Source organism: Lampetra fluviatilis, chromosome 2 (genome assembly GCF_964198595.1).
Source record: "Lampetra fluviatilis chromosome 2, kcLamFluv1.1, whole genome shotgun sequence".
NCBI classification, from domain to species: Eukaryota; Metazoa; Chordata; class Hyperoartia; order Petromyzontiformes; family Petromyzontidae; genus Lampetra; species Lampetra fluviatilis.
Window position 1 is genome coordinate 18198541 of NC_136276.1, and position 27825 is coordinate 18226365.

Genomic DNA, 27825 nt, shown 5'->3' on the forward strand with positions numbered 1-27825 from the left:
AATAAAGTGCATTTCGCCACGTAAAAATACAACAAAATAACAATACAGGTTTTTTTTGGGTTAGATCACGTAAATATATAAATGTGTCGTTAAACCCGCCACCACCCAACACAGCCAATTAGTCAGGTTTGTCACGTAAATAGAACATGCCAATTCGTTACGAGTACAGCACCCCGGTGTGTTGGAAAGCAAAGCCACAACATTTACAATCTGACTACAATGTTTCGCCAATAATTACAACTAGTTTCATCAACCTGTCGCCTGTATTATGGATGATATTGGTCACGAACGCCTACGTGTAAAACCAAAATAACATTTCACTTCACAGCCAAAGAGCCTTTTGGACCAATATCTTCCAGCAGTAATTGTTTAAGAAGTAAAACAATTGACTGTTTTCTCATTATCAGAGTCAGGCCCTTAAATGTTTTTGTTAGTTTGCCAGATGGTAGGGATTTATCTTTTTCTAATTCTATTACACTTCCTATACCAAGCCACATCATATTAATGCAATCTATTCACATATACATCTTAAAAACTACCAATACCGCATTAAACATTCTGAATAAAGAATGCATTTTCTAAGTATTTTTTGTTGCACATGCTGAATATAGAACACAACAAAAAGGATACATACGGTTGTTCATAATAACGCCCCAAAACAATGACACATTTAATTTTCTAATTAAATAAATGTTATCCTAAACAACAGACTTTGATAAAATTAAAAAGCTGTCCTCGACAAGAGAAGCTGTCATCCACCACCAATTCAAAAATACGATGTTTATCAGATCAACAAGAGGAGAGAGAGCATAAACCCACATACTTGGCACACCCGGGAGCTTTATCTCTTGACACAATGCAGCCACGGGGCGATCCACCGAGGATCATTTTCCCTACGCCTGCTGTGAAGTAACGTAAGCCAGCTAAACGATTTCCTGTGGACTGCCTCCCGTCCATGCCCACAGCAACCCACCTCACGTGGGTGTATCAGACAAGGCTCTCCACACCGCACTCAACACTCACATTCCTGCTGTAAGCATGCTTGCCTATTTCTAGAAAATGGCTTACAGGGTTACCCCTTATTTAGCTGACTCTCTCTCTCTGGGCAGCCTGCGTCTCTTTAAACGCCCGTGGAGCAGCTGAGCAGAATGAGTGTGCGGAATGCGATATCGTCAATTGGTTTTGCCAAGTGCTGCAGTTCTCTGTGAAGCATCTTACTCCAGGCAGTGTCCTATTTTTCCATTCAATGCATGGAGAAAGTATAACAATGATGGGGTTATTGCTGGGACAATGCTTTCACATATGGCAGACATTTATTCTGTAATTCCGTAAAAGGCAGAGCTGTTCTGTTGTTAATATTGTAGACATGGTTTACCAGGCATATTGCACACACACTTACACTTTGCATTGAAATGTGATCAAGAATGCCTCTTTATACCATGTCCAATACAATTAAAGTTTACAATTAATATAAGCATATATATAAAATAACGAAAATATATAATTATTACATTATTATGTAACGCTGCACTGAATTTCCACACGCATGCTGGGACATACGGTATACGTCATGGCTGAAGATCCAGGTGACTGTCAGGCAGAAAAAAAGTCTTGCTCTAACACACCTTTGCCTGCTCCACGGGAATTTCTAGTATTCAGAATATGTGTCATGTAAGTGTTAACGTAATTGAGCAATGTGGCACCAATCGAATCTATAACGTGAATATATTTACATACGAAGCATTGCACATGCATTCAGGAGTAGGAGGTCTAAATCGGTGGAGTTTTTTTTGCAAAATGAAAAGTGCCGAGTTAGCAAGGCAGCTCTTAAGAGTAGTCGGTGCCGATATAGTTCAACGACCAAGGAGGAGACCTCAAGCCTGATACTGGGATACTGTCAGAGCAGCCCTTGGAGGTCAGGGGTCGACTGCAACAGCTGAGACACGAACAGCATTGGCCATGACAACTTAATAATCTTAACAATCTTAATAATCTTAACAGTGAATATTTTCGGAGCTTCGGATGCAAGTAACTATGTCACACTCAACTTGTAATTAGTTTAAATTGAATACTTATAATTACACAAATGTTGTTAAATGTCCCGTCCCGTTTTGCAATATTTTTTTACAGTTACTGTATACCTTCATATTAAACTATTCCAGTGCAATATATATGGTATTTCAAATCAGTTTTTTTCTCGTGATATGTTTTCACTTTTGATTTGCCCAATTTGCTCAATAGTGCACCACGTTCATTCATATTTCCATTCTATTTGAGTTGGCAACATGGGCCTCCAATTGGGGTTAAAACACTTATCTTTATTATTTATATATATATGGTAGACGGTAGCCCTGTCGTGTTTTCCCGTAACCTTAAACACAACTAATACCATTATCTACACTAAAATGGACGTCGTTCATTTTATATTTTTGTTCGTAACAAAACTGCTTAATAAATACAATTCTTAATTCCTCCCCTCCAAATGTAGTAACCAAAAACTTCAGACTAAATTGGATTTTTTTCGTGAGTGATGAGTTTTACGCGAGGCACATTTCCAGTGAAAAAAAAATCAGGAAGTGCCACAAAACAAGAGATGAAGCTTTTTTCCTGATAAATGTTGTTCCAAAGATCTTCTACACATCCCTCTTGGAGAGCCAACGCTCACACTAATAATAAAACCATCAAATAGTACTCATGCACCAGTGGTAGACTTACTCAACACTAATGTCCTCATTGCCAAACGTTTAGAGAAGCGATTTTTATATTTTGTACTGTAACCATTGTCACGCTAAACCAGGAGTTAAATAATTTATACAATAATTTTTTATACATTATGAAGATGTTTAAAATTATTGGTAGCCTTAGACTAAAGATTATATTCCTTTTATAGGAAATTCTCCTGGGTTGGACTGGCCTGAACAACACAAATCCGTAGTTCAAACTCATCAGTTATGCTTGCCTTTCAGACTTTCCACAGCGATGCATCGTATGATTTTCTTTGCTCAAGAATACATCAGCACACTCTTAAGAGTTTTCTCTAGTGATTATCCTAGCCTCCAACCTACTCTCAAATAACAGCAAGCAGCTCACGACGGTGGTGTGGGAAGCATCTGTGTTGGCCCGTCACTTATTAATGTCAAGTCCAAGGCAGATTGTGAATAACCTCAGCCAAGAGTTGACTGGAGAAAACGCAGAGGCCTGAAAAGTGTGTGTTATGCACACTGCCAACTTGGATAATCTCAAAGTCTGATGTGCTGTCGTGTATAAACAACGGGCTTACCTTTCGCACTGCCTGCTTAGGCACAACGATCTTTGGCACTGTGAAAAGGTGGGCGCTTTTGCCTGTAAGTGCCCCATCCATCTGGAAGGGCAGTGCTGTACTCCTGTGAATCTACGATGTATACCGCCCAAGCAAAGAGAGGGTTATTTGTCACGGCGGTAATGAACGAAGGCTGCAATTTAATTGCATAAAAACGTGCGGGTGTACATGCAGTGTGGTGCTGCTACAACAGAGTGGCGATATTTGTAAGTGGTAGCCCCTATGTATGGAAACTTGCACTTGTCCTAGTGCTATGCTGTGGAGACCACTCAAAGTGAGCTGCACAAACAGTGAGCTATACTTATGCCGTTGATTGCTAAGTGGCCCTCACTCACATGGCTTTAGCGTGCCAATGCTACGGGGCCTCTGAATTCCTCGTTAGGCGTTTACAGTAGAAAGGTGAATGTGGGAATGGGTCTATTTAAAGTGAGATATACTTGGATAGTAAGGAGCATATAGATGGTAATGGCAACCTTTTGTAAAATATTTACATCAGCCAAATAAAAACTGCGGTGAAGTCAAAGTATCTCTGCGCACAAATGTGCACGACTGTGGTGATCATTGCTCTGGTGACCCTGGGTCAGTGGTGGGGATCCCAGATCCTTCGGGTGGGGGTCAAGTTATCCATAGAACAACCACTGTTGACTGTAGGCCTCTAGGATTGTATTTTATTTTGCCCACTTATATTCTGAACTATCGTCGCATTAATTAAGTTGATTACTGGACCATGAACTATGACGATAATCCGATGACTAGAGAGCATTAACTAAACTATGGGCCCATAGTAATTTTTACATCCAATGGAACTTACTTGTGTAATACATTGAAAACTAATGTGGCCTTGCGTTTTAATATTATTGTCATCGTTCCAACTGGGCCTCCTTCCTGTCCACTGAAAGCACATCGCTTAAACTCAACATGATTTCCAAAAAGCCCTGCATCACCATTGATCCTGAGCTCTTGTTTTCATTGAATTTCTCAAATGAGGGTTACTCTGTGCCCATAACTCCTGCCACCTCACCCGACTCTGATAAATGACTGAAGAAACATCTGTACGCTGCCATGATCACATCCCACCCTGTCACACACCAGTGGTACTTTTCTGCTGAAGTGCAATTCCTACTTGCTCTATCTCAGCTGGCTATGGGCCTACATTTATGCAGCTCCATAGACAGTCTTGAGTGGGCCTTGCCACCTCATTCTGTTAAACATAGTACTACTATCTCGAGTGACGCTCTTAACATATTCTCAAAAGAGCTGTCTTAAACATGCCGGTGATTCGTATGTAAGTTTGTCACAATATTTGCACGAGTGTCATGGGTATGGTAAATAAAACAAACAGAATGCAAGACACCACCACGTAGGGGGACCTGAGCAGGAGAGCGGGCGTGGGACATGGGGCAGGAAACAGAGCGTATGACGGCTGGCCGTGCCACGAGCAGTGGGCTGGATGCCGTGGAGGACAGGGGAGACCTGCCCCACTTGGGCCCCTGCGTCGTGGCTGTCGGGGGGGACAAGACATGGAGGGGGCCGTGCGGCTGCGCCTGTGGGAGAGGCCGCCCGCAGGGTTGGTCCACCGCTGCCACCACTGTGGCCACGGCACCGGTGCGTCCGCTCCGAGAGGCCTGCAGGTAACAGGGTGGCGTCGGCACAACACGTGGATGGGGCATTGCCACCACGTGGCCACTCACTGACCAGCCAATTCCAAGACTTGTTCACACAGCGTGGCGACTGGTTTTTGAACCAGAAGATTGCAACCTTTTTCGGAATGTATTGACGATCGCTTCAAAGTTACTGTTCTTTTTCAAAAGTGTCCATATGTACAACTTTTGTCAAACGAGATTTGGGCAGTGGTATTAATTCGTATTTTTTTTACAGTAACTAGGACAACCACAGTAATTGTGACTTATGCATTGACTCAAGGGGATAGGTGAAGCTGACTCCCTACCAAGCTATGAACTTGTCAGCTTGTAATTGAGCACACAGTGCTACGTCACAGCTCAATTCAGGCAGGTTTACACCACTTTAATATTGACATACAATGCAGTGCATTCAAAATATAATTGTTAAACGATGATTATATGTAATTTTGTAGAGTGGAGTGCTTGTGATGGAACACATTGTGGACGAGGGGCATTCTTATCCTATTACTTGTAAAATAAAGTAACTTATCCGGATTTTTGCGTGTGAATAAATGTACATATTAATATAAATGTGCCAATATTATATAAAATGCCTTCTTGTTGAATCTTGACTTAAAGTTTTCGTGACTGCAGGAATTCATATTATTTGGGTCTTTCGGTAAAGTCACGTAGATAGGTTCAAAGAATCATTATTATTAAAATAATTTGTATTTTATTTGAACCTATCTACGTGACTTTACCGAAATACCCAAAGAATATGCCTTCTTGTTACCAATGCTTGCTAATCCTGTTGCAAAGGTCCATTTACATCTCCATCATAATCATGTTAATCTCTGGCATCTTCATCCACGAGCATTATATTATTCTTAATTGTCACTGTTATACTACTGTACCATCTACCACCACCATCATTATTATTATTATTCATCGCCATCGCCTGTCATTACCATCATCATTTTAATGATGTTTGTCATTCACTGTCATCATCGTGGAGCACGTGAAGGTGCACGCGTGCCTTTGGGGAATGGTGCAAGCGTGCGTGTTGACGAGTGTGAGGGCGCATGTGACAGCGCATGGTGAGCGCGTGTTTACGAGTTAGGGGTGAGAATGCACACGAGTGTAAGGAATGTGAGCGCGCATCTGACAAGCGAGAGTTCGAGTGAGCGCGCGTGCATTTGGAGCCTCGAATGAGTGCCTGGTGCGGTGTGTGAAAATCATCGCCACTGGGGAGACAAAGGCGGCCGGGCGTGGTGCTGGCCACCCACCCCCTCGTGCGCCACGGTGCCGGCCTTCATAGGTGCTCGCTAACAGCACTTGCCCCAACAGTCTGTTAAGGCTACACGGCGGATCTTTATCTTTGTGATCGAGCGAGTAAGCACGTGGGAGAGCGAGTGTGCACTCATGAGAGGGGGGAAGCAAGCAGGAGGAGTGAGCAAACAATCTATTCAGAGTTGCCTTCCGATAAAATCGAAAATTTTAAATAAAAACTGTCTTGTTTACTTTTCACTAATTTGTATTCACCACTTTCTTATGCCATCCGTTGCGCCCGGTAGGTGCCTCGCCAAAGTTTGATGAGTTTTGCCAGATCCTCCCTTTCCTATTCCTAAATTAGACCACTCAGATCGAACCGGTTGGAGCTACAGATTGCCTTGCTAATGAGAACTGGGACATTATACAGTAAGGGGAAATACCTCCTGATGTTGGGATTAAGCCTTGAAAATGGAATCTAAAATAACCAGAGATGAAAGTTCATTTTTCTTATGAAGTTGGGCACAATCTCCTAAAGGGCATTCTTATGATGTAACTCGTGCCATATTAATTTACACTGTGCCAGTTATTATGTGCGATACAATATAGCTACAGCATATACTGTTTGTGATCTCAGCAGGAACATCACTTGGTTAATAAAGCTTATGTAATTAGATGAATGGGTATCACAGGGGGCTAAGGACATGTCATTACACCGAGTTAGTACTGATACAATCCGGCATTCAGGCAAGACACCCAGAGTTAAATTGGATTTTTATTTGCAGTGAGATCATGGTCTTAGTCACCAATTAATGCAAAAATACACCACATTATAGAACATTTAATTTCCCACTTAATTCAGCTACCAATAGCTTTGGAAACAAAACTCTGATCCAATGTGCAATGACACTTTTTGCAGGGCATACATATATATAATGTCCCGAGTGAGGATTAGAAGGCTGATTTAAGGGACTACGAATACAGTTTTGTGACATCATCTTCCGGGCCTGGTCTCGGACACAATGTGGTTCACTGCTCACTGTGTGAGGTGTTCAGAATGAGGGTGTATACTGTATGTATTTTTTAAATTATAGACAGATCGATAACTTTTATTTATTTCATCAGGAAATCCCGAATGAGCTGCTCGGCTCTGTTTCAGGGGAGTCCTGCGATAGTACAGATGTTATAAAGTATTGTACAATTCTAACATATAATTGGGAAGCAACGCTTACCTTCCCTCTCCTAAAGTTTAGAAGTCAATCATATACAGTATTATTGATTAGTATGTTAACAGACATTGCATATAGTAGTAGTCATTTCTAATGTAGCATATGTTAAAATGTATAAGTTACGTGCATGGAGAATGGGATGGACTCAGTTATCCCATGCAGTTTAATGTAAACGTCAAATGCTTGGAATGGTAAATAATATTAGTTGATGTATTAAAAATATACACAGCGCCAGCGAGTTGAAACATTCAAAACGTGTCCTTTAAATGCAATTAATGGGTACATCACCACGAATGGCTTGCATTCCTTAAAGTACACACGGTGCGAAATCATTCGCAGGGGACGACTGTGGAGCTCTGGCGACAAAGATCCACGTGACTTGGTATTGACAGCGTTGGGGGTCACGATGGCAATGCTTGATGATATCTTCTCATGTGAACATTCGGCATCAGTAACTAGATGCCATTTTTTGTTTCCTCCTCTGAATGGCGCAGGGATTGTCAATAACTGAATAAAAAAATCAACAAATAAATATTCCTTGGTTCTTTCGGTAAAGTCACGTAGATATCTAGAAAGATTATAAATTCCTATACTCTTTGGTTCTTTCGGTAAAGTCACGTAAGTTGAAAAATAATAGATCACGACGTTTCGATTGCAACACGTGATCGTGATCTATTATTTTTCTACCTACGTGACTTTACCGAATGCACCAAAGAGTATGGATTCCTGCAACACGAAAGCCTCAAATCAATATGAATTCCTGCAGTCACTAAAGTTTTCAATCAAAATCAACAAAGTTGAATAATTCCCAGTTGGTACAATCCCTTGAAGGGTCTGTGTTCTTCCCAAGTGAAGCAATGGTCCCTGGCGTGAGTCCCTGTTTAAAAATACCTCTTTGTGTGTTTGTGTGTGTGTGGGCACACTCGCGTTATTCTGTGCATTACCATACCGGAGACTATTAGGTGTGTTTACAACGACACGAGGCTTCCGTTATTGCTGTGCACAGGTGGAGCTCGTGGAAAAATACCTCAGCGAGAGATTTAGGCGACGGCGCACAAAGAGCATTCATTAGACGCGATTCCACGATGTCATGGTTTGTTCAGCCATCGTCACACTCCTCACTTCTATGATGCGCCTCACGCACCGTTCCCATTAGAGCATTTCGATAGCCACAAACGGACGCCACACAAAGGTTTTCCAACTCACGTTAACAGGATATTCACACGAACACGTATAACAAGATGTTACATACCTCCATCAAATCCTCTTTATTGATGAGCACGTTTTAATTCCAGTTTTATTTTTTGCTGCTTCCTACAACCCCTCCCAAAACGCTTAAGCTACCGTCATTATGAGATCCACAGAGTCGGGCATGATCCGATCTACTACAGCTTACAGTAAGGAGCTAGCGACGTCCTGTTATGGTCGTTTATAGCGTGGCCCATCCTTCTTTGCGCTTGCCCCACAGGAGTTCCCATCAACCGCCGCTCTAAATTCTGGCCCTCGCAAAACCCCTTCCTTGCCCATAGTGAGCCACCTTGTGCCGCTATAAAAAGGCAAGTCAGAAGGCAAGCGGCACTGGGGACTAGGGATCTGCCCATTCGGTGCTCAAACATGGAGATGAGTCGAGGGTGTGATGCCGCCACTTAATGCGGGCTCGAGCACACGGCTAAGCTGTAAACAGTCCAGTGTGCAAAGGCAGTAGCGTGACATTATCACTTGTGGCTCACAAACTTTATCGCAGTCACCGGAGTGCTTTTTATTTCAGCAGGAGGTACCATAAACACTTGCTTTCTCCAATGTGTCAAAGCCAACTGGCGTGCACAGGTGCGTTCAAATGTATCGCCACGTATTTTTATTTTAGGATTTATGACTGCCTATGCATGACTGATGGTTCCATTGACTGTTTGTGTCCAGCCAACACATTTGGACTACGTGAAAGTACAATACACAGTGCGCAGGTCAAATATCAAAGCGTCTCCGTTGCCTCAAAGAGAGGGGGGCAGTTCTTGTCAATATTGGTGTCCCTGGGACAGCAGTGAAAATTCCACATTCATATGGCAGGAGCCAGTCTGTATGAAGCATATTAAGTGATAAATGGCTGAAAAGACAGGTTCCCATAAAGAGGTCTGTTGTAATCGGTTTGTACGATTATAAAATTAAGTCAGAGTTTAAAAGATTTAACATTCGGGTAGTGTACTTTTTTTGAAGAGTGTGACACTAAAGTCGATCAAAAGTAGCCGAAGCCCACAACCGATTGGTTACTAGTGATACAAAACGTTAAACTATAGTTGAAACTATTGAAAAGAAAAGAAGAGGAGATGCCTGATATATTTGTTCTACATTGCACACATGAGAAATGTAGAACAATTCAACAGTTTGTTTTCAGATCTGGGTGAAAAAGAAATGGTGATATAACCACAAACATTTCTGCCAGACTAAGTGCACTTTGAGGCCACGTGTATTGGTGAAGGCTCCCTGCCAGGTCATGAGACAGACTCAGATAAGAACAGATTGGGGTGATTGCCACATGCATCACACGCGCTCCCCACTGAACCAATTTGTTGTTTTAGCTCCCATTGCTCTGCTCATTTGTGACGCTCTGCCTCCTGTTACCGCTGAGGGATTGCAGATGCCCAGGTACTGTCTTCAAATAATATTCACACGACTGGTACCAGCCATCCAAGTCAGTTTCAGGGCCCCCTTAACCACAGCAGTCAATTTGCTACCATGCCAGCATGTGCTGTGTCCGTTCAGTCCGGTCTATTGGTGAAACGAGATCTCCCTGGGTGTACAGTAACTGGACATGTGGCTCACGTGACCCAACCAACAAAGCGTTGCTTCTTATTTGACGTGCCCGTGAGATGCTCGTACGATTCAACTTGGATACCATGGTGGATCACAGGCTGGGCAGCATGAATGTTTCACGCTAGCACAAATGCTGCCGTAGGGTGGTCCACTTTGAACAGGCATACGGACGAGGGGTTACGATTATGGCTGAGAAGACCCGGCGCTTTGTGTGGAAACAGAGCAGGTTGATGAGCGACGTCACACACTGATGCAGATTATGTAGCGAGACCTCTCTACCAAAGCTGGCCATGAGCACATTGTAACGTATGAATGTTGAACTTCTTTCGCACCATACGTAGCCGACCGTGCTAATCAGAGGTGCGGGGGAAGGACAACAAACTAAAAACACACAAAAAAATGAAGAGACTGCTCCACCCTCTTCATACTCACCCCGTAACACATTGAGATGGGGGAGAGTGGGGTGGTTTATGGCATGCAGTGACAAAACATAGGAAGGCAACCGTGAGGAAGTGACAGCATCACACCTTTTCAGTCGCCGCTAAATTGCTGTGAATGAAGGTGGCTTCAGACAATGCGGCAGCCATTGGCATAGTGACCTCTAAATATTACATCATCATAAGCGAGTGGTTTTCACAGAAGGACTTTTGTTTTCGACGATAATCAGGTGTGTGTCACCCGATGAGTGGCAGTGTAGCCGTCAGCGCCCTGCGCTACGAAACCGGCGACGCGAGTTCGATTCCCCCTCCCAGCCAACATCAGTGACGATTATCTGAACCTGTCCTGGACCTCCTCTAGGTCAACTCAGCCTCAAATGAGTACCTGCTACGGTGTGTAAACATCGTTACTGGGGAGACAAAGGCGGCCGGGTGTGGTGCTGGCCACCCACCCCCCCGTGTGCCGTACCGGCCTTCATAGGTGCTCGCCAACAGCACTTGCTCCTGCAGTCTGTTAAGGATATACGGGAGACCTTTTTCTTGTCACCCTATGTCATAACCACCATTGCCAGTTACAGATATCAATTGGCTACCAAATTAATATCTTGCCCCCCGGCATTTATTCACACAATAATTATTTCAAGGAAGCCTCATTGTGTCGTTAAAACCCGCCACCACCCGACACAGCCAACTAATAAGGGTTGTCACGTTAACAGAACGTGGCCAATTCGTCACTAGTACAGCACTAGTGTGTAGTGTAGTGTGTAGTAGTGTAGTGTATAGTGTACTGTATAGTGTAGTATACTAGTACAGCACACCGGTGTGTTGGAGAGCCAAGCCACGACATTTACCATCTGAGTATGACGTTTCGCCAGTAATTACAACTAGCTTCATCAATCGACAGCCATATTTGTGGAGAAGTCTAGCTGTTTCGTTCCTTATATAGAGGCGTAGATGTGGTGTCCACACTTCTGCGCTCTTGCGTGGGCCGTGCTGGCACGGTGCTCACACCGGCCTGTGCACAAGGGCCCGCGTCCCCACGACAGGACACTCACGCCACGCAGTTGCCATGCAAGAGGCGCCTTCTCGAACACAACCACGCAGAGCCGAGGCGACCCAGCAAACAGCGATGACGTAATGCACACCATGGGCATCGCTCTCTTCCACAGCTGCGGCCGTCATGTTTTAAAATACACACACTGGAAATGATCAACAATAACATTACTTACAACATACGCCATTCGTATGTTGAACGTTGTGACAGACTAACTTTTGGTATGATCGCTTCCAGACCTCTGACCCCTATCTGACACCCTACGCCACGCATGTATACTTGCTTGAAGTTGCACGTTACGAAAAATTACACTAAAACTAAACTATTGTTTATTTTGCCAGGTAAGGCTCACTGAGCTATACAGCTCTTTTTCAGAAGTGACCTGGCCGCAAATGATTGCTCAACGAAGTGGTTTATCATGTGGAAATGTATACCAGCCAAATACTCTAAACGCATGTTTCTAAATGTGGAGGGAAAAAACGGAGGACCCAGAGGGCCCATAAAAGAATCCACGAAAAAAAACACACGCAACCACAGGGAGAACATACAAACTCCTAATATACAGGCGTCAGGGTCGTGGTTGAACCCACAAACCTCCCGTATACCAGGCGAGGGAGTTAACATCTCGCCACGGGCTGGTGGTAACGTGGTAGGAAGGGAAATGTGGTTACCCGGAAGGGGACGGTTGGCTTGGGGGGGACTTGGGGCGGCACTTTCCGAGGAAGCTCGCGATACGGTACGGCCGCCTCTCTCGTCATTCCAGTGGAAGCCTCCTGCCCCAGCTCCAGGTCGTCGCTGTAGCTGTCCTCGTACTGCCGGGTGCGAGATGTCGTGTATTTAAGCATACATGTGGTTTAATTCGTAAATTAAAAGGCAAAGCAAGTCAAGGTTTGATCTCCACACCCAAAACAAATGGGTAATGATCATCTTCATTGATGGCTCTGATCCACCTCTCCAGGCCATTAATTGAGCTGATCATCACTCATCTCTGCAATGGATGGCCAGTCTTGATTTGATACAAATTGGTAGTTGTTTTATTGATTCTGGAGGGATGATGGGCTTAGTTAACTCACTAATGGGATTTTAACTTGTAACCTTCCTATTGTTTTAACAGTTTATTGTGATTCAAGCACCACCCCAGCCAGATATCAGTAAGTTACACATAATATTAGTAACTTTTAACTAAAAGTCATTATTTAGTTACATTACGTTGGTATTATAAGGGTTCTGTACTTGATGGTATACAATTATTATTTGAACAGTGTTTTGAATGTGGAGAAAGACCAGAGAATTTGAACTGTGTTGCCATCATACAACACTGTACTGGCCATCTCATATCACTCGCTATAGGTTAGGAGTCTCACACAGAGTCTGCATGGTCCACCAACCCTGCCTCCAACTATGTTTTACAACCGCAATGCTTGGTTACAGAGGTGTTATACAGTACAGAGATCGTATAGAGAAGTTGCCACTGCATGGAGTTTAATATTGTACCCAGGACTTTTCTGTAATCAATTAGCATTTTTTGTAATGTTATACCTGTACCAATATTGGTGAATTAACCACATTCCGTATTTGAATGACATGTTTCCAAAAAGTTTACGATTCCACAAAGTGATGGGATGACAGATAAATAGTGAAGCCTCGTGTGTTGTATGTAGCAATAGTGTCGCCAAATCCAAAAAGGCGCCCTCTGTACCCAATCATTCCCGTATAATGAGTCGAGAATGATGACAGAAGATGTATGATGGGGCCAAAATATTTGTTTTCTTCTTCAAATTTCGGGATAACAAGACAGCCTTTCTGATGCCGGGAGTCTTCCTGGCCAGACCGCATTGCTTGGGTAGCCTTAATTTACGAATACATCTTCTTGGTTCTTTCGGTAAAGTCACATAGAAGGGAAGTAATAAAATAATAAAAATAAAACATAATAAAATAATTATCTTATAAATACAACCGGACGGGATTATTTCCTACAGATTTTTATTATCCCACAACACCGATTTGCACGGTTGGCTATGCATGATGCGAAAGAAGTTCAACATACATACATAACGATTCCCAGCAATATATTCCTATTTTCTCATAAAGTTAATATCTATGTAATAGTACCTTCCTTTCACTAGCATTAACGTACGTTTAGTTCCTTGCATGCTGTAAACATATAATTTGTAGTACATGGATATGACATCTGTTTCACATTCAGTTTTTTATATTGAAAATCATTTCATTGTAACATCATCCTGTTTCAGCGTGGGATCTAATGGGTGAAGTGGCGGTGTAAGTTGGTTCACAAGGCCCATGAAATTGTGCATCTAGAGGTTAAACAAGCGTGCTCCATCCAATTATAAAATTTTATATTTCATACCTCAATTTTAAGGTATATTTCTCAAGACTGCGACTCAAAAGCCAACAAAAACGTACGAAGTCCACTAAGCATCGCCGGTGATACCGAGGAAAATATACCTTGAAATTGTTGTAAAGAAATTACGGCATCTGAGAAAATGCATTGTGGTTAATCTGCAACACGGATACCAATCTGCTCAAGGGCAATCGAGAGCTGACCTGGCCTCTCAAAGCAGGCGAGAGGCGTCGATGCCTGTGAAGCGACGGTCAGCGCTTGTGGAAGCAAGATAGGGGAAGGGCTGTGGACTGGGAGCACCAGTATCGACAAAAAGATCCTGGAATTGCTCACCGACCTCGTCATAGTAATCCTGATGTCCACGACCAAATCTGTCGTAGTCCTCCAACTCATCAGCTGCAACAAACGATTGACAGGAACAGAGAGTGAGGCAGGGAACAGGTAAATTTATAAACTATTAGAACAATTGGAAATTTGATGGCAGCAAAATGCTCTATGATACACATTATGTTGATTCTAAATATTGAGGTAAACACCGGAGGACCTGGAGAAAAATCCACACAACCACGGGGAGAGAGACACCGCAAACTCCAAATACATTCTCTTTGGTTCTTTAGGTAAAGTCACGTAGGTATGAAATAAATAAATAATTGATCACGACGTTTTGGGTGCAGCACAAGCGTCCGTCATCACGTGACTTTACCGACAGAACCAGAGAATATGGATTCCTGCAGTCACGAAAGCTTCGGTATTGAGGTTTACATCAAGCACGGCGGTAATGCACCTTCATGTGCGGTTGATGGATTGTGCAAACATCATGATGTGTATTAGACAGCTCATACAAAGAGGCCATAATATGGTCTGTTGTCGGCAATGCAGAGATAAGTTTGCCGGTCAGTGTCTATTATACATCTGTGAAAAAGAGCTTTATGTCTCATCGGATTATTCCTCAAGAAAAATAACTATTCCAATTCTGATTCTTACGCTAAAAATAACATTCGCTTAAATAAGAACAAGAAATAAATATCATTCACACACATGACTTCTATAACACTTACCAACACGTGTTTGTCCTCAGAAGTATTTTCCCTTCGCAATGATAATAACAACGTGTTCCAAGGCGAACAAGGAGATGACATCACGGGCAATGGAGTCACGTGGAGGGTTGGTGCTTGTGCCTTAGCCGGCAAGGCCAACACTTTCAGCACTGGTTTTTGTTACTGTGTTTTGGACAATCCCTTGGTCAAATTGGCCGATCGTCTATCGGGCAAGGTCCTCGTCGCAACGAGATTTGTCACTGATTGTTTCATACGTATCGGATCACGTTCACGAGAGCTATCATACCCTCCTGTTCCGGACAGACAGCTGATGCATGAACGCATTGTGAGGCAGAATTACATCTATGCAACATAACAGAGTGGTTATACACATGGATGTTCGTTTCGATAACCCGCCACTTAAAAGTAGCATTTTCTTACATTTGGATGATGTCACGAAATGAAAATGGTTGTTGATTGGAAGTTAACCAACATAAGCGGTGATTGTGTGGTCTGACTTGCTACCGATATGACCCTTGTGCTGAAGTATAACATTGACAACATATGATCATCTGTAAACTTACTGCTGCATGGAGAATCCATGATGCTCAGCTTCTGATGGATCCGTGCGAGGACGTCAAATGCCTGCAGTTATGGACAAAAAACTGTGAAAGACAATCGGGAAAAGAAACAAAGAGTAGATACAGCATTACGCAACAATATTTTTACGTGGACAAAAACGGATTCTAAGCAAAAGGAATTCATTGGGAAGACTAAAACAAATTAATCTTAGAGTCGCCTACAGAACGTTCTGTTAATAACAATCTGTAGTTAAGAATCCCGTCATACTGTATTTGTAACTCCCGGTATCAGAAAGGCTGTCTTGTTTTCCCGAAATTTGAAGAAGAAAAAATATATTTTGGCCCCATCATACATTTTTCGACATCATTCTCGACTCATTATACTGGAATGATTGGGTACAGAGGGTGCCTTTTTGGATTTGACGACACTTGCTACATACAACGCACGAGGCTTCACTATTTAGCTGTCATCCCATCACTTTGTGGAATCGGAAACTTTTTGGAAACATATAATTCAAATACGGAATGTGGTTAATTCACCAATATTGGTACATGTATACTGGGAAGATTCCAGGAAATGTATAACATTACAAAAAAATGCTAATTGATTATATAAAAGTCCTGGGTACAATAATAAACTCCATGCAGTGGCAACTTCTCTATACGATCTCTGTACTGTATAACACATCTGTAACATCTATACAGCATTTCACTAATATATCTCTCAACGGCAACATCCTGGTATTAGAGTCGTATAAAATCTCTGAAACCTTGCTAACAGCTTTTCTCTATATCTCTATAAAGATTACATTTGGTACAAATACCAATTACAATGATTGCTTTTACTATAACTAAAACACAGTAGCAAACATCTGAAAACTAGAATTTTACATTTTGGGCTTCCATATTTTGGGGCAAAAACATTGCACTGTTGCATTTCAACCTCGGTCTAAACGGATGATATGGCACTCCCTACAGACGCAGCTTCACTCGTTAGGCTGGTGATAATATGAGCCCCCCCCCGTCCGATTGGCTAATTATAGCTCCATGCCATGTGGGAGGACAGAGGCGATTCGAGAGGGGCAGGGGCCAATAGGTGAGTGGGGCTGGGGGACAGAGCAAGGCCAGAAGGATGGGTGGGGGCCCAATGGGGAGGATTCGTCGCTTCCATGGGATATTGCGGCTCGCCTATTTCTACCCAAAATTCGCTATACGGGGGGTTCGAATTCACTCAGATGCTGCTATGCGGTCGGACGTGGGAAAAAATTGTGTGTGTGTGAACTGTCTGCTCCCCGGTGAGGAGCGGTGGCGCAGTGGTTAGCACGCTGTACAACGAATCCGGCGCCACCAGTGACGATTATCTGCATCGGTCCTGGGCCTCCCCTAGGTCGACTCAGCCTCAAATGAGTACCTGGTGCGATGTGTAAAAAGATCGCCACTGGGGGGACAAAGATGGTCGGGCGTGGTGCTGCCCACCCACCCCGTCGTGTACCATGCCGGCCTTCATAGGTGCTCGCTAACAACATTTGCCCCAACAGTCTGTTCAGGCTACACGGGGGGTCTTTGTCTTTGTGTGCCCTCCTTGGCGGGCAGCTGTCTCGTGCGATCCACTGTGGGTCAGGTGACTGCGGTCCACGCTCCGCGGTTTCGCTTTGTGCGCCCTCTATTTTTGGACAGCATCTACCGCACGAAGAGGGGGAAACCTGCATCTTCACTTGATAACATTAGGCATAATAAACGCTGTTGTCATGGGTAATTGTGAGGTCGTGGGGAAGATGGGAGACTTAAGGAGCAGACATTTGGCGTACAAGATGCAATAGTAAAAATATTAATTACGTAAATAATAAAGCGTGAATTAATGGCATTTGTTAGTCGTAAGCACAATGTAAAGGATAATAGGTTTTCAAACAGGATTTCCTGCTTCCACTCATAATGAAGTCATGATGAATAAAATTTACCTATTCTTGAATAGCAAAAACAAACAGATCTAAAATAATCCACCTATACAGTGGCTCTTGACTAGTGAAGCATGACAAAAATAATGATATGCTAAAATATTGCCTTCTCTGCATAATGATCTCCTTGATCATGTTCACAGGCTTTGTGAAATGTTTAATTCAACCAAGTGGTGCAGGGCAAAGCACCCAATACAACATCAGAAATGTTAAGAGTTCAAGTTGATATAATCAGTTAAGTCCATCACTGCCACCCCAGTCGAAAACACGAGTACCACATTTTGGCAACTTAACAGAGATTTCCCCCCTAACATAGGATATGGGGAAACTGACGTAAAAAAATATTTTGGGATTCTTTCAAGAAAACGATACAAGATAAACAAAATGGGATGCAGGCAGGAGACCTGGTGGCTCAGTTGTCAAGCAGGTCGCTCGCAATTGGAAGGTTTCGCGTTCAAATCCTGGCAAAGGGTTGATTCAGCCCATAATCCCTGCAGTGCCAATTAAATTACCACCACACTGTGGCAAAGCCAACAGTGATTGTCCAGTGGATAGACTCGCCCCTGACATAGGAATGTGGATTTTACACCACTGGTTCAGGGCTGTAAATGGGAAATGATGACTATGTCAATGCTCTCGCTGTGCCTTTGGTGCTGTGCATGCTCTGCCTTTGCACCGTGCAGCGCCACGGCCACGCGTGTATGTATGTTGAACTTCTTTCGCACCGTACATAGCCAACCGTGCTAATCCGAGGTGGGGGGGGGAAGGACAACAAACTAAACGCAAAAAGCAGTTCTAAGGAAATTCGTTTTTAATTCGGATTTAAAAGTGCATAGCTCCAGTGGCTTCCTAATATCGGAAGGAAGAACGTTTAAGACGACCGCAGAATTGCATCTGAAAGCGTGCGATGCGGTGACCGTCTTTGTTCGATGGCCAGCCAAAAGCCATTGCGAGGATTACCGGAGTTCGCATGGTGGCTTATGCTTCTTGACGAGATCGGCAAAGCATTGCGGTTCATTTGTGGCAAGCACTTTTTGTGTAACGAGTGCGACCTTATTATAACGTATTCGCTCGGCGACCGGAAGCCAATGCAGCTCGGCGAGCACCGGACGGACACGGTCGGGATCTTGCAGAAAAATGATGGGACCTTGCGGCACAGGCACGCTTGGTAGATTCCAAGTGTGGATTCCGCTCGGTGGATTCCAAGCGGAACCCCATCTTAGTAAACGCCAGGTGTGTTGCACGTGTTGCGCTGCTGGCTCTGAGCACCGCGCCCAGGGTTCACGCGCCACTGCCATGGCGCGCTTGCAGAATGCTCAGGTGCTCAGCGTCAACTGCCGAGGTGGCACACCCAGGGCAGGATTATGGCACGGGGGCTTTCGGGGCCGCAGCCCAAGGGGGCCTCCGCCAGCTGGAGGGGCCTCCAGAGATGAAGTGAAAAGTGATTTCAATTGTGAACGCTGAATCTTATTTGTTGTTAACCTTGTAAAAATACATTGAATTTTTCTTAAACTTTGTTTTGCTTTTGAAAATATTACTGGGGGGGCCTCACAGTACCTGTTGCCCAGGTGGCCTACAAAATCTTAATCCGGCCCTGGGCACAGCGGCGTGAGCGCTGTGCATGCCGCGCTCACGTGTCACCTCGCGTCGATGCGTGGGAAAGTTGCGGGTTGCCAATTTTTTGTTTGCGGTTGCTTGCTTTGTCTTTCTGGCGGGAGGAGCATCGGAGAGGCGTGCGAGCATCAACGTCTCCGTTTTCACCTGTCTGCCACGGATTATAGGAGTTGAAGCTAAGAGGGTCACGGATAAATGGCGGTTTGGCTGTAGTTAACTTTTTGTTGTGATGTAAACGAGACATTCTAACGTGTCGCGTGGAAACTATAATTGTGGTCATTACTCTCTCACATCGCGGTTCCACAAAAAGACTATGACGAACGGTCACGCGGCAAGGCAGGCATACGTATGACATTTGGAGCTCGTTTACTGTGGTAATGGATTGTGACCACGAATGTCACAACAGGTGACTAACAGTGACTAACAGTGTTATATCAGAACCAAACTCCAGCCAGTGAGTAAATATACTAAAGGGTCGTTAAAACGTGAACTTATACGGGACTATTATTTGGTTCTTTCGGTTAAGTCACGTCTAAAGATAATGTATGTGAAGACCCTACTTATCTCACGATAAAATGCGCCTTTACGGTATGTACAATAATTGCTATCAATTAAAAGTGTTGTATTCACAGTGTAGGTTGGTAGGTTTCACACTCAAATAATACTTTAATTAGCTGGGGGCTTGAAATTCATATTTCTATAGTTTTTTTTATATGGTTTTCTGCATTAACGTTTTTAAACCTCTTTTCGATACCGTTCTCAATGGTCGTCTCACCCGTGTATAAATTCATGGTTTTCCGAACTGTTGTTCATCTACTGTTGTTTCCCAAACACCTTCACTATTCAATAGATTTCCACTAGATTTGAAGCTTTTGTGACTGCAAGGATTCATACTCTTTGGTTTTTTCGGTAAAGTCAGGTAGGTAAAAAATAAAATAAAATAAATGAAAACAACTCAATTAAATCACGACTTTTCGGGCGCAACACAAGCGTCTATCATCAGGTTGGAAAGCATGGCCCACTGCTGATGCAGACTATTTTAAAACGTCGTGATTTAATTTAGTTGTTTTCATTTATTTTATTTTTTACCTACGTGACTTTACCGAAAAAACCAAAGAGTACATTTCCACTGTCACCTTTCCACCGTTGGCGCTGCGTGCATGTACCATTATTTGTGTTTTATTTTCATAGCTATTTGTGCTTTGCAGAATTATTTTTGGTTTGTTGTTATTGTCTTTTTTTAGTTTATTGCTAAATATATATTTTTTTCATTTCATGGTTCATGTTGCTACTGGTTGGTAAACAAAAATAATAAAATAGATTTTTATATTTTTATGTTTCTTGTTTTGTCGAGGCAATGAGCGGGTTCACAGCTATAGAGGGATCCAAAATTCAGAGAAGAGGGCAACAGGCAGCAATACTCGGTTAATTTATAGTTTTATTATTGGATCATGCGTGGCCAAAAATCATGTAAAGGAAAGGATAACGCATAACGAGGCTTGAGGCTTGTGCAAGGTTTTGCCCAGATCTTTTCTACAGTAGAGTTATTCATCTTTTACTTAATTCTAATTTCTGCACTCTTTTCCACTTGAATGGGCTTTTCACTGTGCGAGTATGAATACATAGGGCACATACGAGATGAACTATGCGCTGCTGCTGGATGAAGACCCATCGTTCATCGCTGTGTGGTGATGCAATGACCCATCTGGCTCCCCTACATGACCTTATTTCATCATACCATCTTCACGGCAGATGTCTTCTCAGGAGCGTTCCCTCCTTCGGCTACCACCCCGTTGTCAGTCTTGAACACCGGCCATCATTCCTTCGATAGCGACGTGTTGTGCACAACCCCACTTATTTTTCTTAACAGTCAACAAGAAGATGTCTTGAACTCGTGTACATTATCTAATCCACGGTGGTGAAATGTTTGGGTGCCACGGTGGCGAAATGTTAACTACCTCTCCTGGTATACAAGAGGTCGTGGGTTCGATCCGAACCATGACGCCTGTATATTTGGAGTTTGCATGTCTCTCTCTCCCTGTGGTCGTGTGGATTTTATCCAGATCCTCCGGTTTTTCCCTCCACATTTAGAATATTGGGTTGGTACACATTTCCACGTGATGAGCCACTTCGTTGAGCTATCATTTGTGGCCAGGTCGCTTCTGAAAAAGAGCTATAGAGCACAGTGGGCCTTACCTGGTAAAATTAAAATAGTAAAATAAAATAAGCCATGTGTTCCTCTGTCAGTATTATTCCAAGCGTGCAACTCTCCATTTTCGGACACGTGACGAGGAAGCATGCTAGCCGGCTGTGAAAGATAGTGATAGAGGGAACACTCGAGGGAGACCACTCACTTACTGACTGGACGTCAAACATTAGGACAGGATGTCATTTGTCTCCACTGTAAAACGCTGCAGTGGACAGAGAGAAGTGGAAAGACCGCTGCAAGTGAAGTAAATGGCCATGCTCCAACAGGCCACAAGTCTACGGGATGGAAGAATAAGACCTCTCCATGCTTCTTTGTGCACTATTCAAATTTGTCGCACTATTCCTTACCCACTACCATATTTGCCATCCATATAACGGGTAACATATACTCAGGATGAAATATAAGAACAGGATTTACCCTTTCTGGCAATACAACAGGCGTTAAGATGTTCAAACACCAAATAGAAACCTTTAACAAGGAATCAAGTCTGTATTAACCACACGTACCTGTGGCGAACATGCAAACAAATATGCTCTGAAAATATATGCTTTGATTTGAACATCTTAACACCTGTTGTATTGCCAGAAAGGGTAAAACCTGTTATTGTTTTTCACACTTTAATACTGGCAAAAAGGTCCCATGATAATATACACTCATTTATTACATTTCTCCATTAGGTACATTGGTGTGTTGCCTTTTCAAGTTTCGTTTATTAGGTATAATCCTGTGAGCCATGCGGCTCTTGAGTCGGATGCAACCGCAGCAAACAAAATATGAACAGAGAACATCTTAAAGCGACAACGCGCGACAGAAACATCCTGGATAAACCAGAAAATCTTCTACCAAGTTCAGTCGATCAACATCACTTCAATCTCGTCCTCCTTATTTATTTCATTATTTTCATTCCCGTACAACTTCAACAGCTGCCCTATTCGATTCACAAACCGAGGCCTAAATCACTCAAAGTATTGGAGCAATGATTAAAGACCGTTACAGATAATGGCACTGAGGTTGCATGAAGGAAGCACCAACACACGCGGTTGGAAGAGACTTCCGGCAAAGGGGGACGCACCCTTGCCACAATAATTCACAGCAAACTTTAAAACAAGGTTGCCGATGGATTCCTGACACTGAAACGTCGTCGCGAGCACCTCGCGACCGTCGCTCCTTGGGGGGAACACAAAGGAGGACAAACCCGGACGTCGCGCTTGCGTCAGTGTGTCTCCCGTTATGATTGACCTTTACATTAAACCCCTTCCTCATTAATCTGCTGCTCCCAATCATTTACCCAACTGTGGTAGAGCAGTGAACCCAAGTGCCTCTAGACGCCCCCCCCCACCCCCCATGTTATTGTTCCGGGTTTGACCACATGGTCGAAAAAAGTTTAATATACGTACATACATGTCTGAGTTATGGGTTCTTGAATAATAATAAATATTTAGTACGGTTTGTGAACATTGCAGTGGAGAAACAAACTGCATAATATGAATGGAGAAGGTAATTATCGGCTCAGATTTGCTCATGACAGTCATGATAAAAAAAAACATGCAGGAAATTATAAACCTTAATAAACAGTTTGCATAGTGGGACTCAAGATAAATGTCAGAGGAACACAAGAGGAAAAAACAAGTACTGTTGTGTTTTTTACCAATTTACCAAGCACAGAAAGATTCCACCAAATTAATTTCTCATTTCTTAATGGTAGCCGCACAATCTGTTTCACCACATTGCTGGCTTTAATATCCATCCAAATATCATATACAATTTGCCTCCTATATCGTGGAATGTTGATAAGATGATTCCTGGCATATGCTAGTAACTTTTAAAATGCCCCTGTACACAACACAAGCGTGAACCCCTCAGTAAACGTGACCGTGTTTATAACTTCATTGGACGTTTCTCTGCAGACATTGAGGAACGGTCCTGGAACAGTTTTGATAGAGGTGCAAATCCCTGCATATACTCCCACTGTATTCATACGATTCGAAAAGTGACCTAAATATTCGTCTGTGACTTAACATTATCCAAAGGAAAAACAAATAACCCGTGCCATGTTTCTGGATGTATGTATTGTGAACTTCTTTCGTACCGTACGTAGTCAACCGTGCTAATAGGAGGTGCATGATTTCTAACAGCTGCTGTTTAAATAATGCTGGTCTTGTTTGGAAAGGTACAAAAAAATAACCCGTGCCGTGTTACTGGATGTATGTACTATATGTTGAACTTCTTTCGCACCGTACGTAGCCAACCGTGCTCATCGGAGGTGAATGATTTCTAACAGCTGCTGTTTAAATCATGCTGGTCAAGTTTGGAAAGGTACTCGCACAATTTGACAGCCACGCTTTGTCATTTCACATTGTGCATTAAACAAAATTTCCATCAGCAAAATTGGATTCGCTAAATTTGGATGTACTGGTTAGAACCAGTTACTTTATTGTTATAAGGCTGCCACATTTATCAGCAGAAAATAAACTAGCAGTTAAGCGGATGTGTGGCAAAGCCATGTGATTTTAATTCAATCAAAACGAATACCAACAGCGGATTTCGATAAGGCTCCAACTTGGCTCACGTGGATAGATCACTCAACATGCGAGATACACGTTGCCTCTCATTGACATTCATCACACGGCACCTACGGGAGAGCGAATTACTTGGTGATGCTGCGTTGGTTGGCAGTGGTGCACAAGCGCAGCTAGCAAAAGAAAACCCCTCCAAACATTCGTCAATAAGACTGCGTTGAGAAAATATATAATAGACGTTTCGGGGAATGGCCCTTCATCATAGTGCATGTGTTGTGTGAGGGCAGGCCAGCAGCAGTATATATGAATGGCACGGTATGCATATATTGTATAATCAAATAAATAATAATTTTTAGTTAATAAAAAAAACAATTATGAGATCAATTACAAATGACGTTATTTGTTTCGAGCATATAAGCAAGTTGTCAGCTGCCAATGTATAAGCTAAACAGCATAGTAACAACACTAATTTCAATGCCTGCAAAGCAACACACAATCTGTTTATATATAGACGGTCTACGGGACCTATTAATACACGTATCGTTTGAAATTCCAGTGATTGACAGGCCACACATGCCACTTTGGCGAGTAGAGGGGCGTGGGCAGGCCAGTGGCTGGCGGCCAATGCCCATAAAAAGCTGTGTGGGCCTCAATGTCAACACGCCAATGTCACCACATCTTTTCTTAGCTCGTAGAGGAGCAGCCCTCTGACAGCCTCTTACCAAACTAACTATGGCCTTTTCGATTTAAAGCTTTCGTGACTGCAGGGATTCATCTTCTTGGTTCTTTCGGTAAAGTCACGTAGAAGGGAAATAATAAAATAATAAAAATAAAACATAATACAATAATTCTCACGACGTTTCGGCCACAACGCAAGCAGCTGTCCTCAGGTGAAGAACAGGTTTGTCGGAAAGACAGCGTCAGACGCTGTCTTTCCGACAGACCTGTTGCGTTGTGGCCAAAACGTGAAATTATTTTATTATGTTTTATTTTTATTATTTTATCATTTTCATTCTACGTGTATTTACCGAAAGAACCAAGAAGATAACTATGGCCTTGTTGCCTTAAAAGTGTTAATAACGAGAAAACTGCTCCGCCACATCGAAAGGGGTGTTCCAACACCCCAGCGTAAAAAAAACGGTGTGCACAGTATAAGTACTTTTAGAGTATCAGTACTTGTTATTGAATTTGATGGTTGATATAGTTTTTCTGCAGCCCATACATTTAGGATTTTTCTATGGCTTGTTCAGATATATGACTACTGACAGCACTGTAGGTCAATCAACGGAAACATAATTACAGTCCAACGGATGCGATGCCAAAGTTTATCTTAAAATAGTGCCACTTGCTCTGGTCCAGTTGTAATATATGAAAAATACCAACTGTGTTCGTAAAGTGCATGTAAATGTAGGGCTGTACAGTATATGTAAAACTATGCAAATAAGAGAAATGCATTGATAATTCATTTTCTGTGTTTTTTGTTCCCCTTGTAAACGTGGTGTGTGTGAGTGTTCATTACGTCTGTGTTAACCATCAGGACTATGCAATGTGGTCAAACATTAACTACATATGGGTATTTAGTTTGTATAGTCATACACGCGTCCATTATGTTTGTATGTGCTTAATGAACGGGTATCAGGGTGTGTTCCTTGAAAGACCTCACTTAAAATTGTAAGTCTACAATTCCAACAATAGCCTACGATAAACTACAACACAAGCAAAAATAAAACCGGTTGTTTTCGCCCAACATAACAACTGAAAAACATAAGCGTCGCTCATTTCTCTGAGATAAAATCCACAGTGAATGAAAACAAGTGCACTCAGCAATTAGGGCTGTCGGTGTATTCCGTTTGAGAAAACAAACACAGAAAAACACATTCCAGTTTACTAACCTTCCGCACACACAGAGCGAGAAGATCTTACAGAGCCGCAGAACAAAAAGCCCGGCGAAACACCAGACCAGACACGCGCACAGTCCACGTCCGGACGGTCCACACCTCGAGACGGTCACGACATCCCCCAGAGACCCGGGCGATCTGAGGCTTGCTCCCGTTCGCATTTAATCGTGTGACTAAGACAGACATGTTGGAATGTATACTCACACGCTGACAGGGGATGAGTTGACTATTGCGGCTCGTCAACACCTCCCAGTGGCGCGCGAGTTGACTCCAGACGGGGGTTAGAGGGCTTCTTCTTGGCGGTTCTGGAAATCACAAGTTCTGCACTGCCAAGCGCTGGGATAGCCACCCTGAAGGTCTCGTGTTACCAATTAATTATAGAACCGTGGCAAAAATATTACTGGTTTATAACAAACAGTACGTGTATTTGCGGATTTTATTTTATTGTTTTATTTTTATTATTTTATTATTTCCCTTCTACGTGACTTTAGCGAAAGAACCAAGAATATAGTACGTGTATTCGTTTATAAAAAAAATCACAGATTTTATCTCCGCTCAAATTTGGTGTGCGCGACTAATCGGTCTTGCTAATCCCGAGTCTGTTGGTAGTACCAGTCTCCATGTAGAAGTGTTGAACTCCCCCAAAAATGTTACTTATCTCAAAACCACAGAGGAGTTGTGTGCTGAGTCAACTCTCAACTAGGGTTGAGCGTGCCACACACAGTTAGATATAGCGGTTGTATGATCGCAGCGATCATATATAGAAGCGGTGACTGGTGGGACAAATAATAACCCTTCTCACAATGATAGTAAATGACACAAGCCACAGCATATTGAAGCCCATAACAGGTAATGCATGCAGTTATTAAAAGTATCAATTAATGAAGGCACGAAATGTGCCATCGATTATCACATCAAAGCTTGCTCAGTTGACTCGAGAAATGCATTATCTTATGAGATAATTGTCAAAAATACTTTGTACTGTCACGTGTTTGAGGGCAGCTCTTCTTAGATGTTACAACTTTGGTCTTCACGGCAGTGGCTTTTGGCTGGCCGTCGAACAAAGACGGTCACCGCATCGCTCGCTCTCAGATGCGCTTCTGCGGCCGTCTGGAACGCTCTTCCTTCCAATATTAAGAAGTCAATGGAGCTATGCACTTTTAAATGAGCTAGATTGAAAACGAATTTCTTTAGAACGTATTTTTGTGTTTATTTTGTTTTCCTTCCCCCTGGCACCTCCGATTAACACGGTTGGCTACGTACTGTGTGAAAGAAGTTCCACATACATATATACTTACAAGTGAACGTATTGTTTTCCTATAATTTGCCAGTGGTAAAGTATTCCTCAAAATTATTGTAGTTTTAACGACAACACAAACTTCAGAAGAGTAATTATCAAATAAACAATTAGTTCTCAAAATCTTGCAATCAAGATACAGGGTATACAATATAGACAATTGACTTTATGTCTGTGTCTACATTGGTCTGTTAGTGACAGCATTTATTTTAATATTTTTTCACGTACAGAGCCCGCTTAGGCCTCAAGCGTGACCAACATAATCCAGGAACTACGTAATAGTGTTGAATTTGACTTAATGCAGGATTTTGAAGTACTGAATGAAGACCATAAAGCCTTGACCATAGCAATGATTAGTGCGCCGCCTGCTGGACTAAGCGTGCTACTGCATTTTGTGTGCGATTCCGCCGACACGGAGACCCGAACAACACTTCATTTGTCAACACAGGTGAGTGGTGAGTGGAGTCTGGTGTGTATCTCGTGACATCTACTATGTCCTGTGCGTGGTGTGTGCATGTATGGTGCGTGGTGAGTGGATTTCCTGGAGAGTGCTGATTAGTGAGGGTGAGTGACTGGGGAGCGGTGTTACTACTCCCCTGCTTTACGAAAGACACA

General features: G+C 42.9%; 1 protein-coding gene across 1 annotated transcript in view; it reads right to left on the reverse strand.

The window, feature by feature from the left end:
* The window catches only part of LOC144937266 (titin-like), a 51581-nt gene extending 32936 nt beyond the window's left edge, over positions 1-18645 (reverse strand). Inside the window, exons 1-5 of the mRNA XM_078864678.1 lie at positions 18634-18645; positions 15722-15782; positions 14438-14496; positions 12410-12550; positions 4690-4944 (exon numbers count right to left, since the gene is read on the reverse strand). Coding sequence (XP_078720804.1) covers positions 4690-4944; positions 12410-12550; positions 14438-14496; positions 15722-15782; positions 18634-18645 — 528 coding nt within the window. The remainder of the gene's footprint in view (positions 1-4689; positions 4945-12409; positions 12551-14437; positions 14497-15721; positions 15783-18633) is intronic.
* Positions 18646-27825: the final 9180 nt, after the last annotated feature.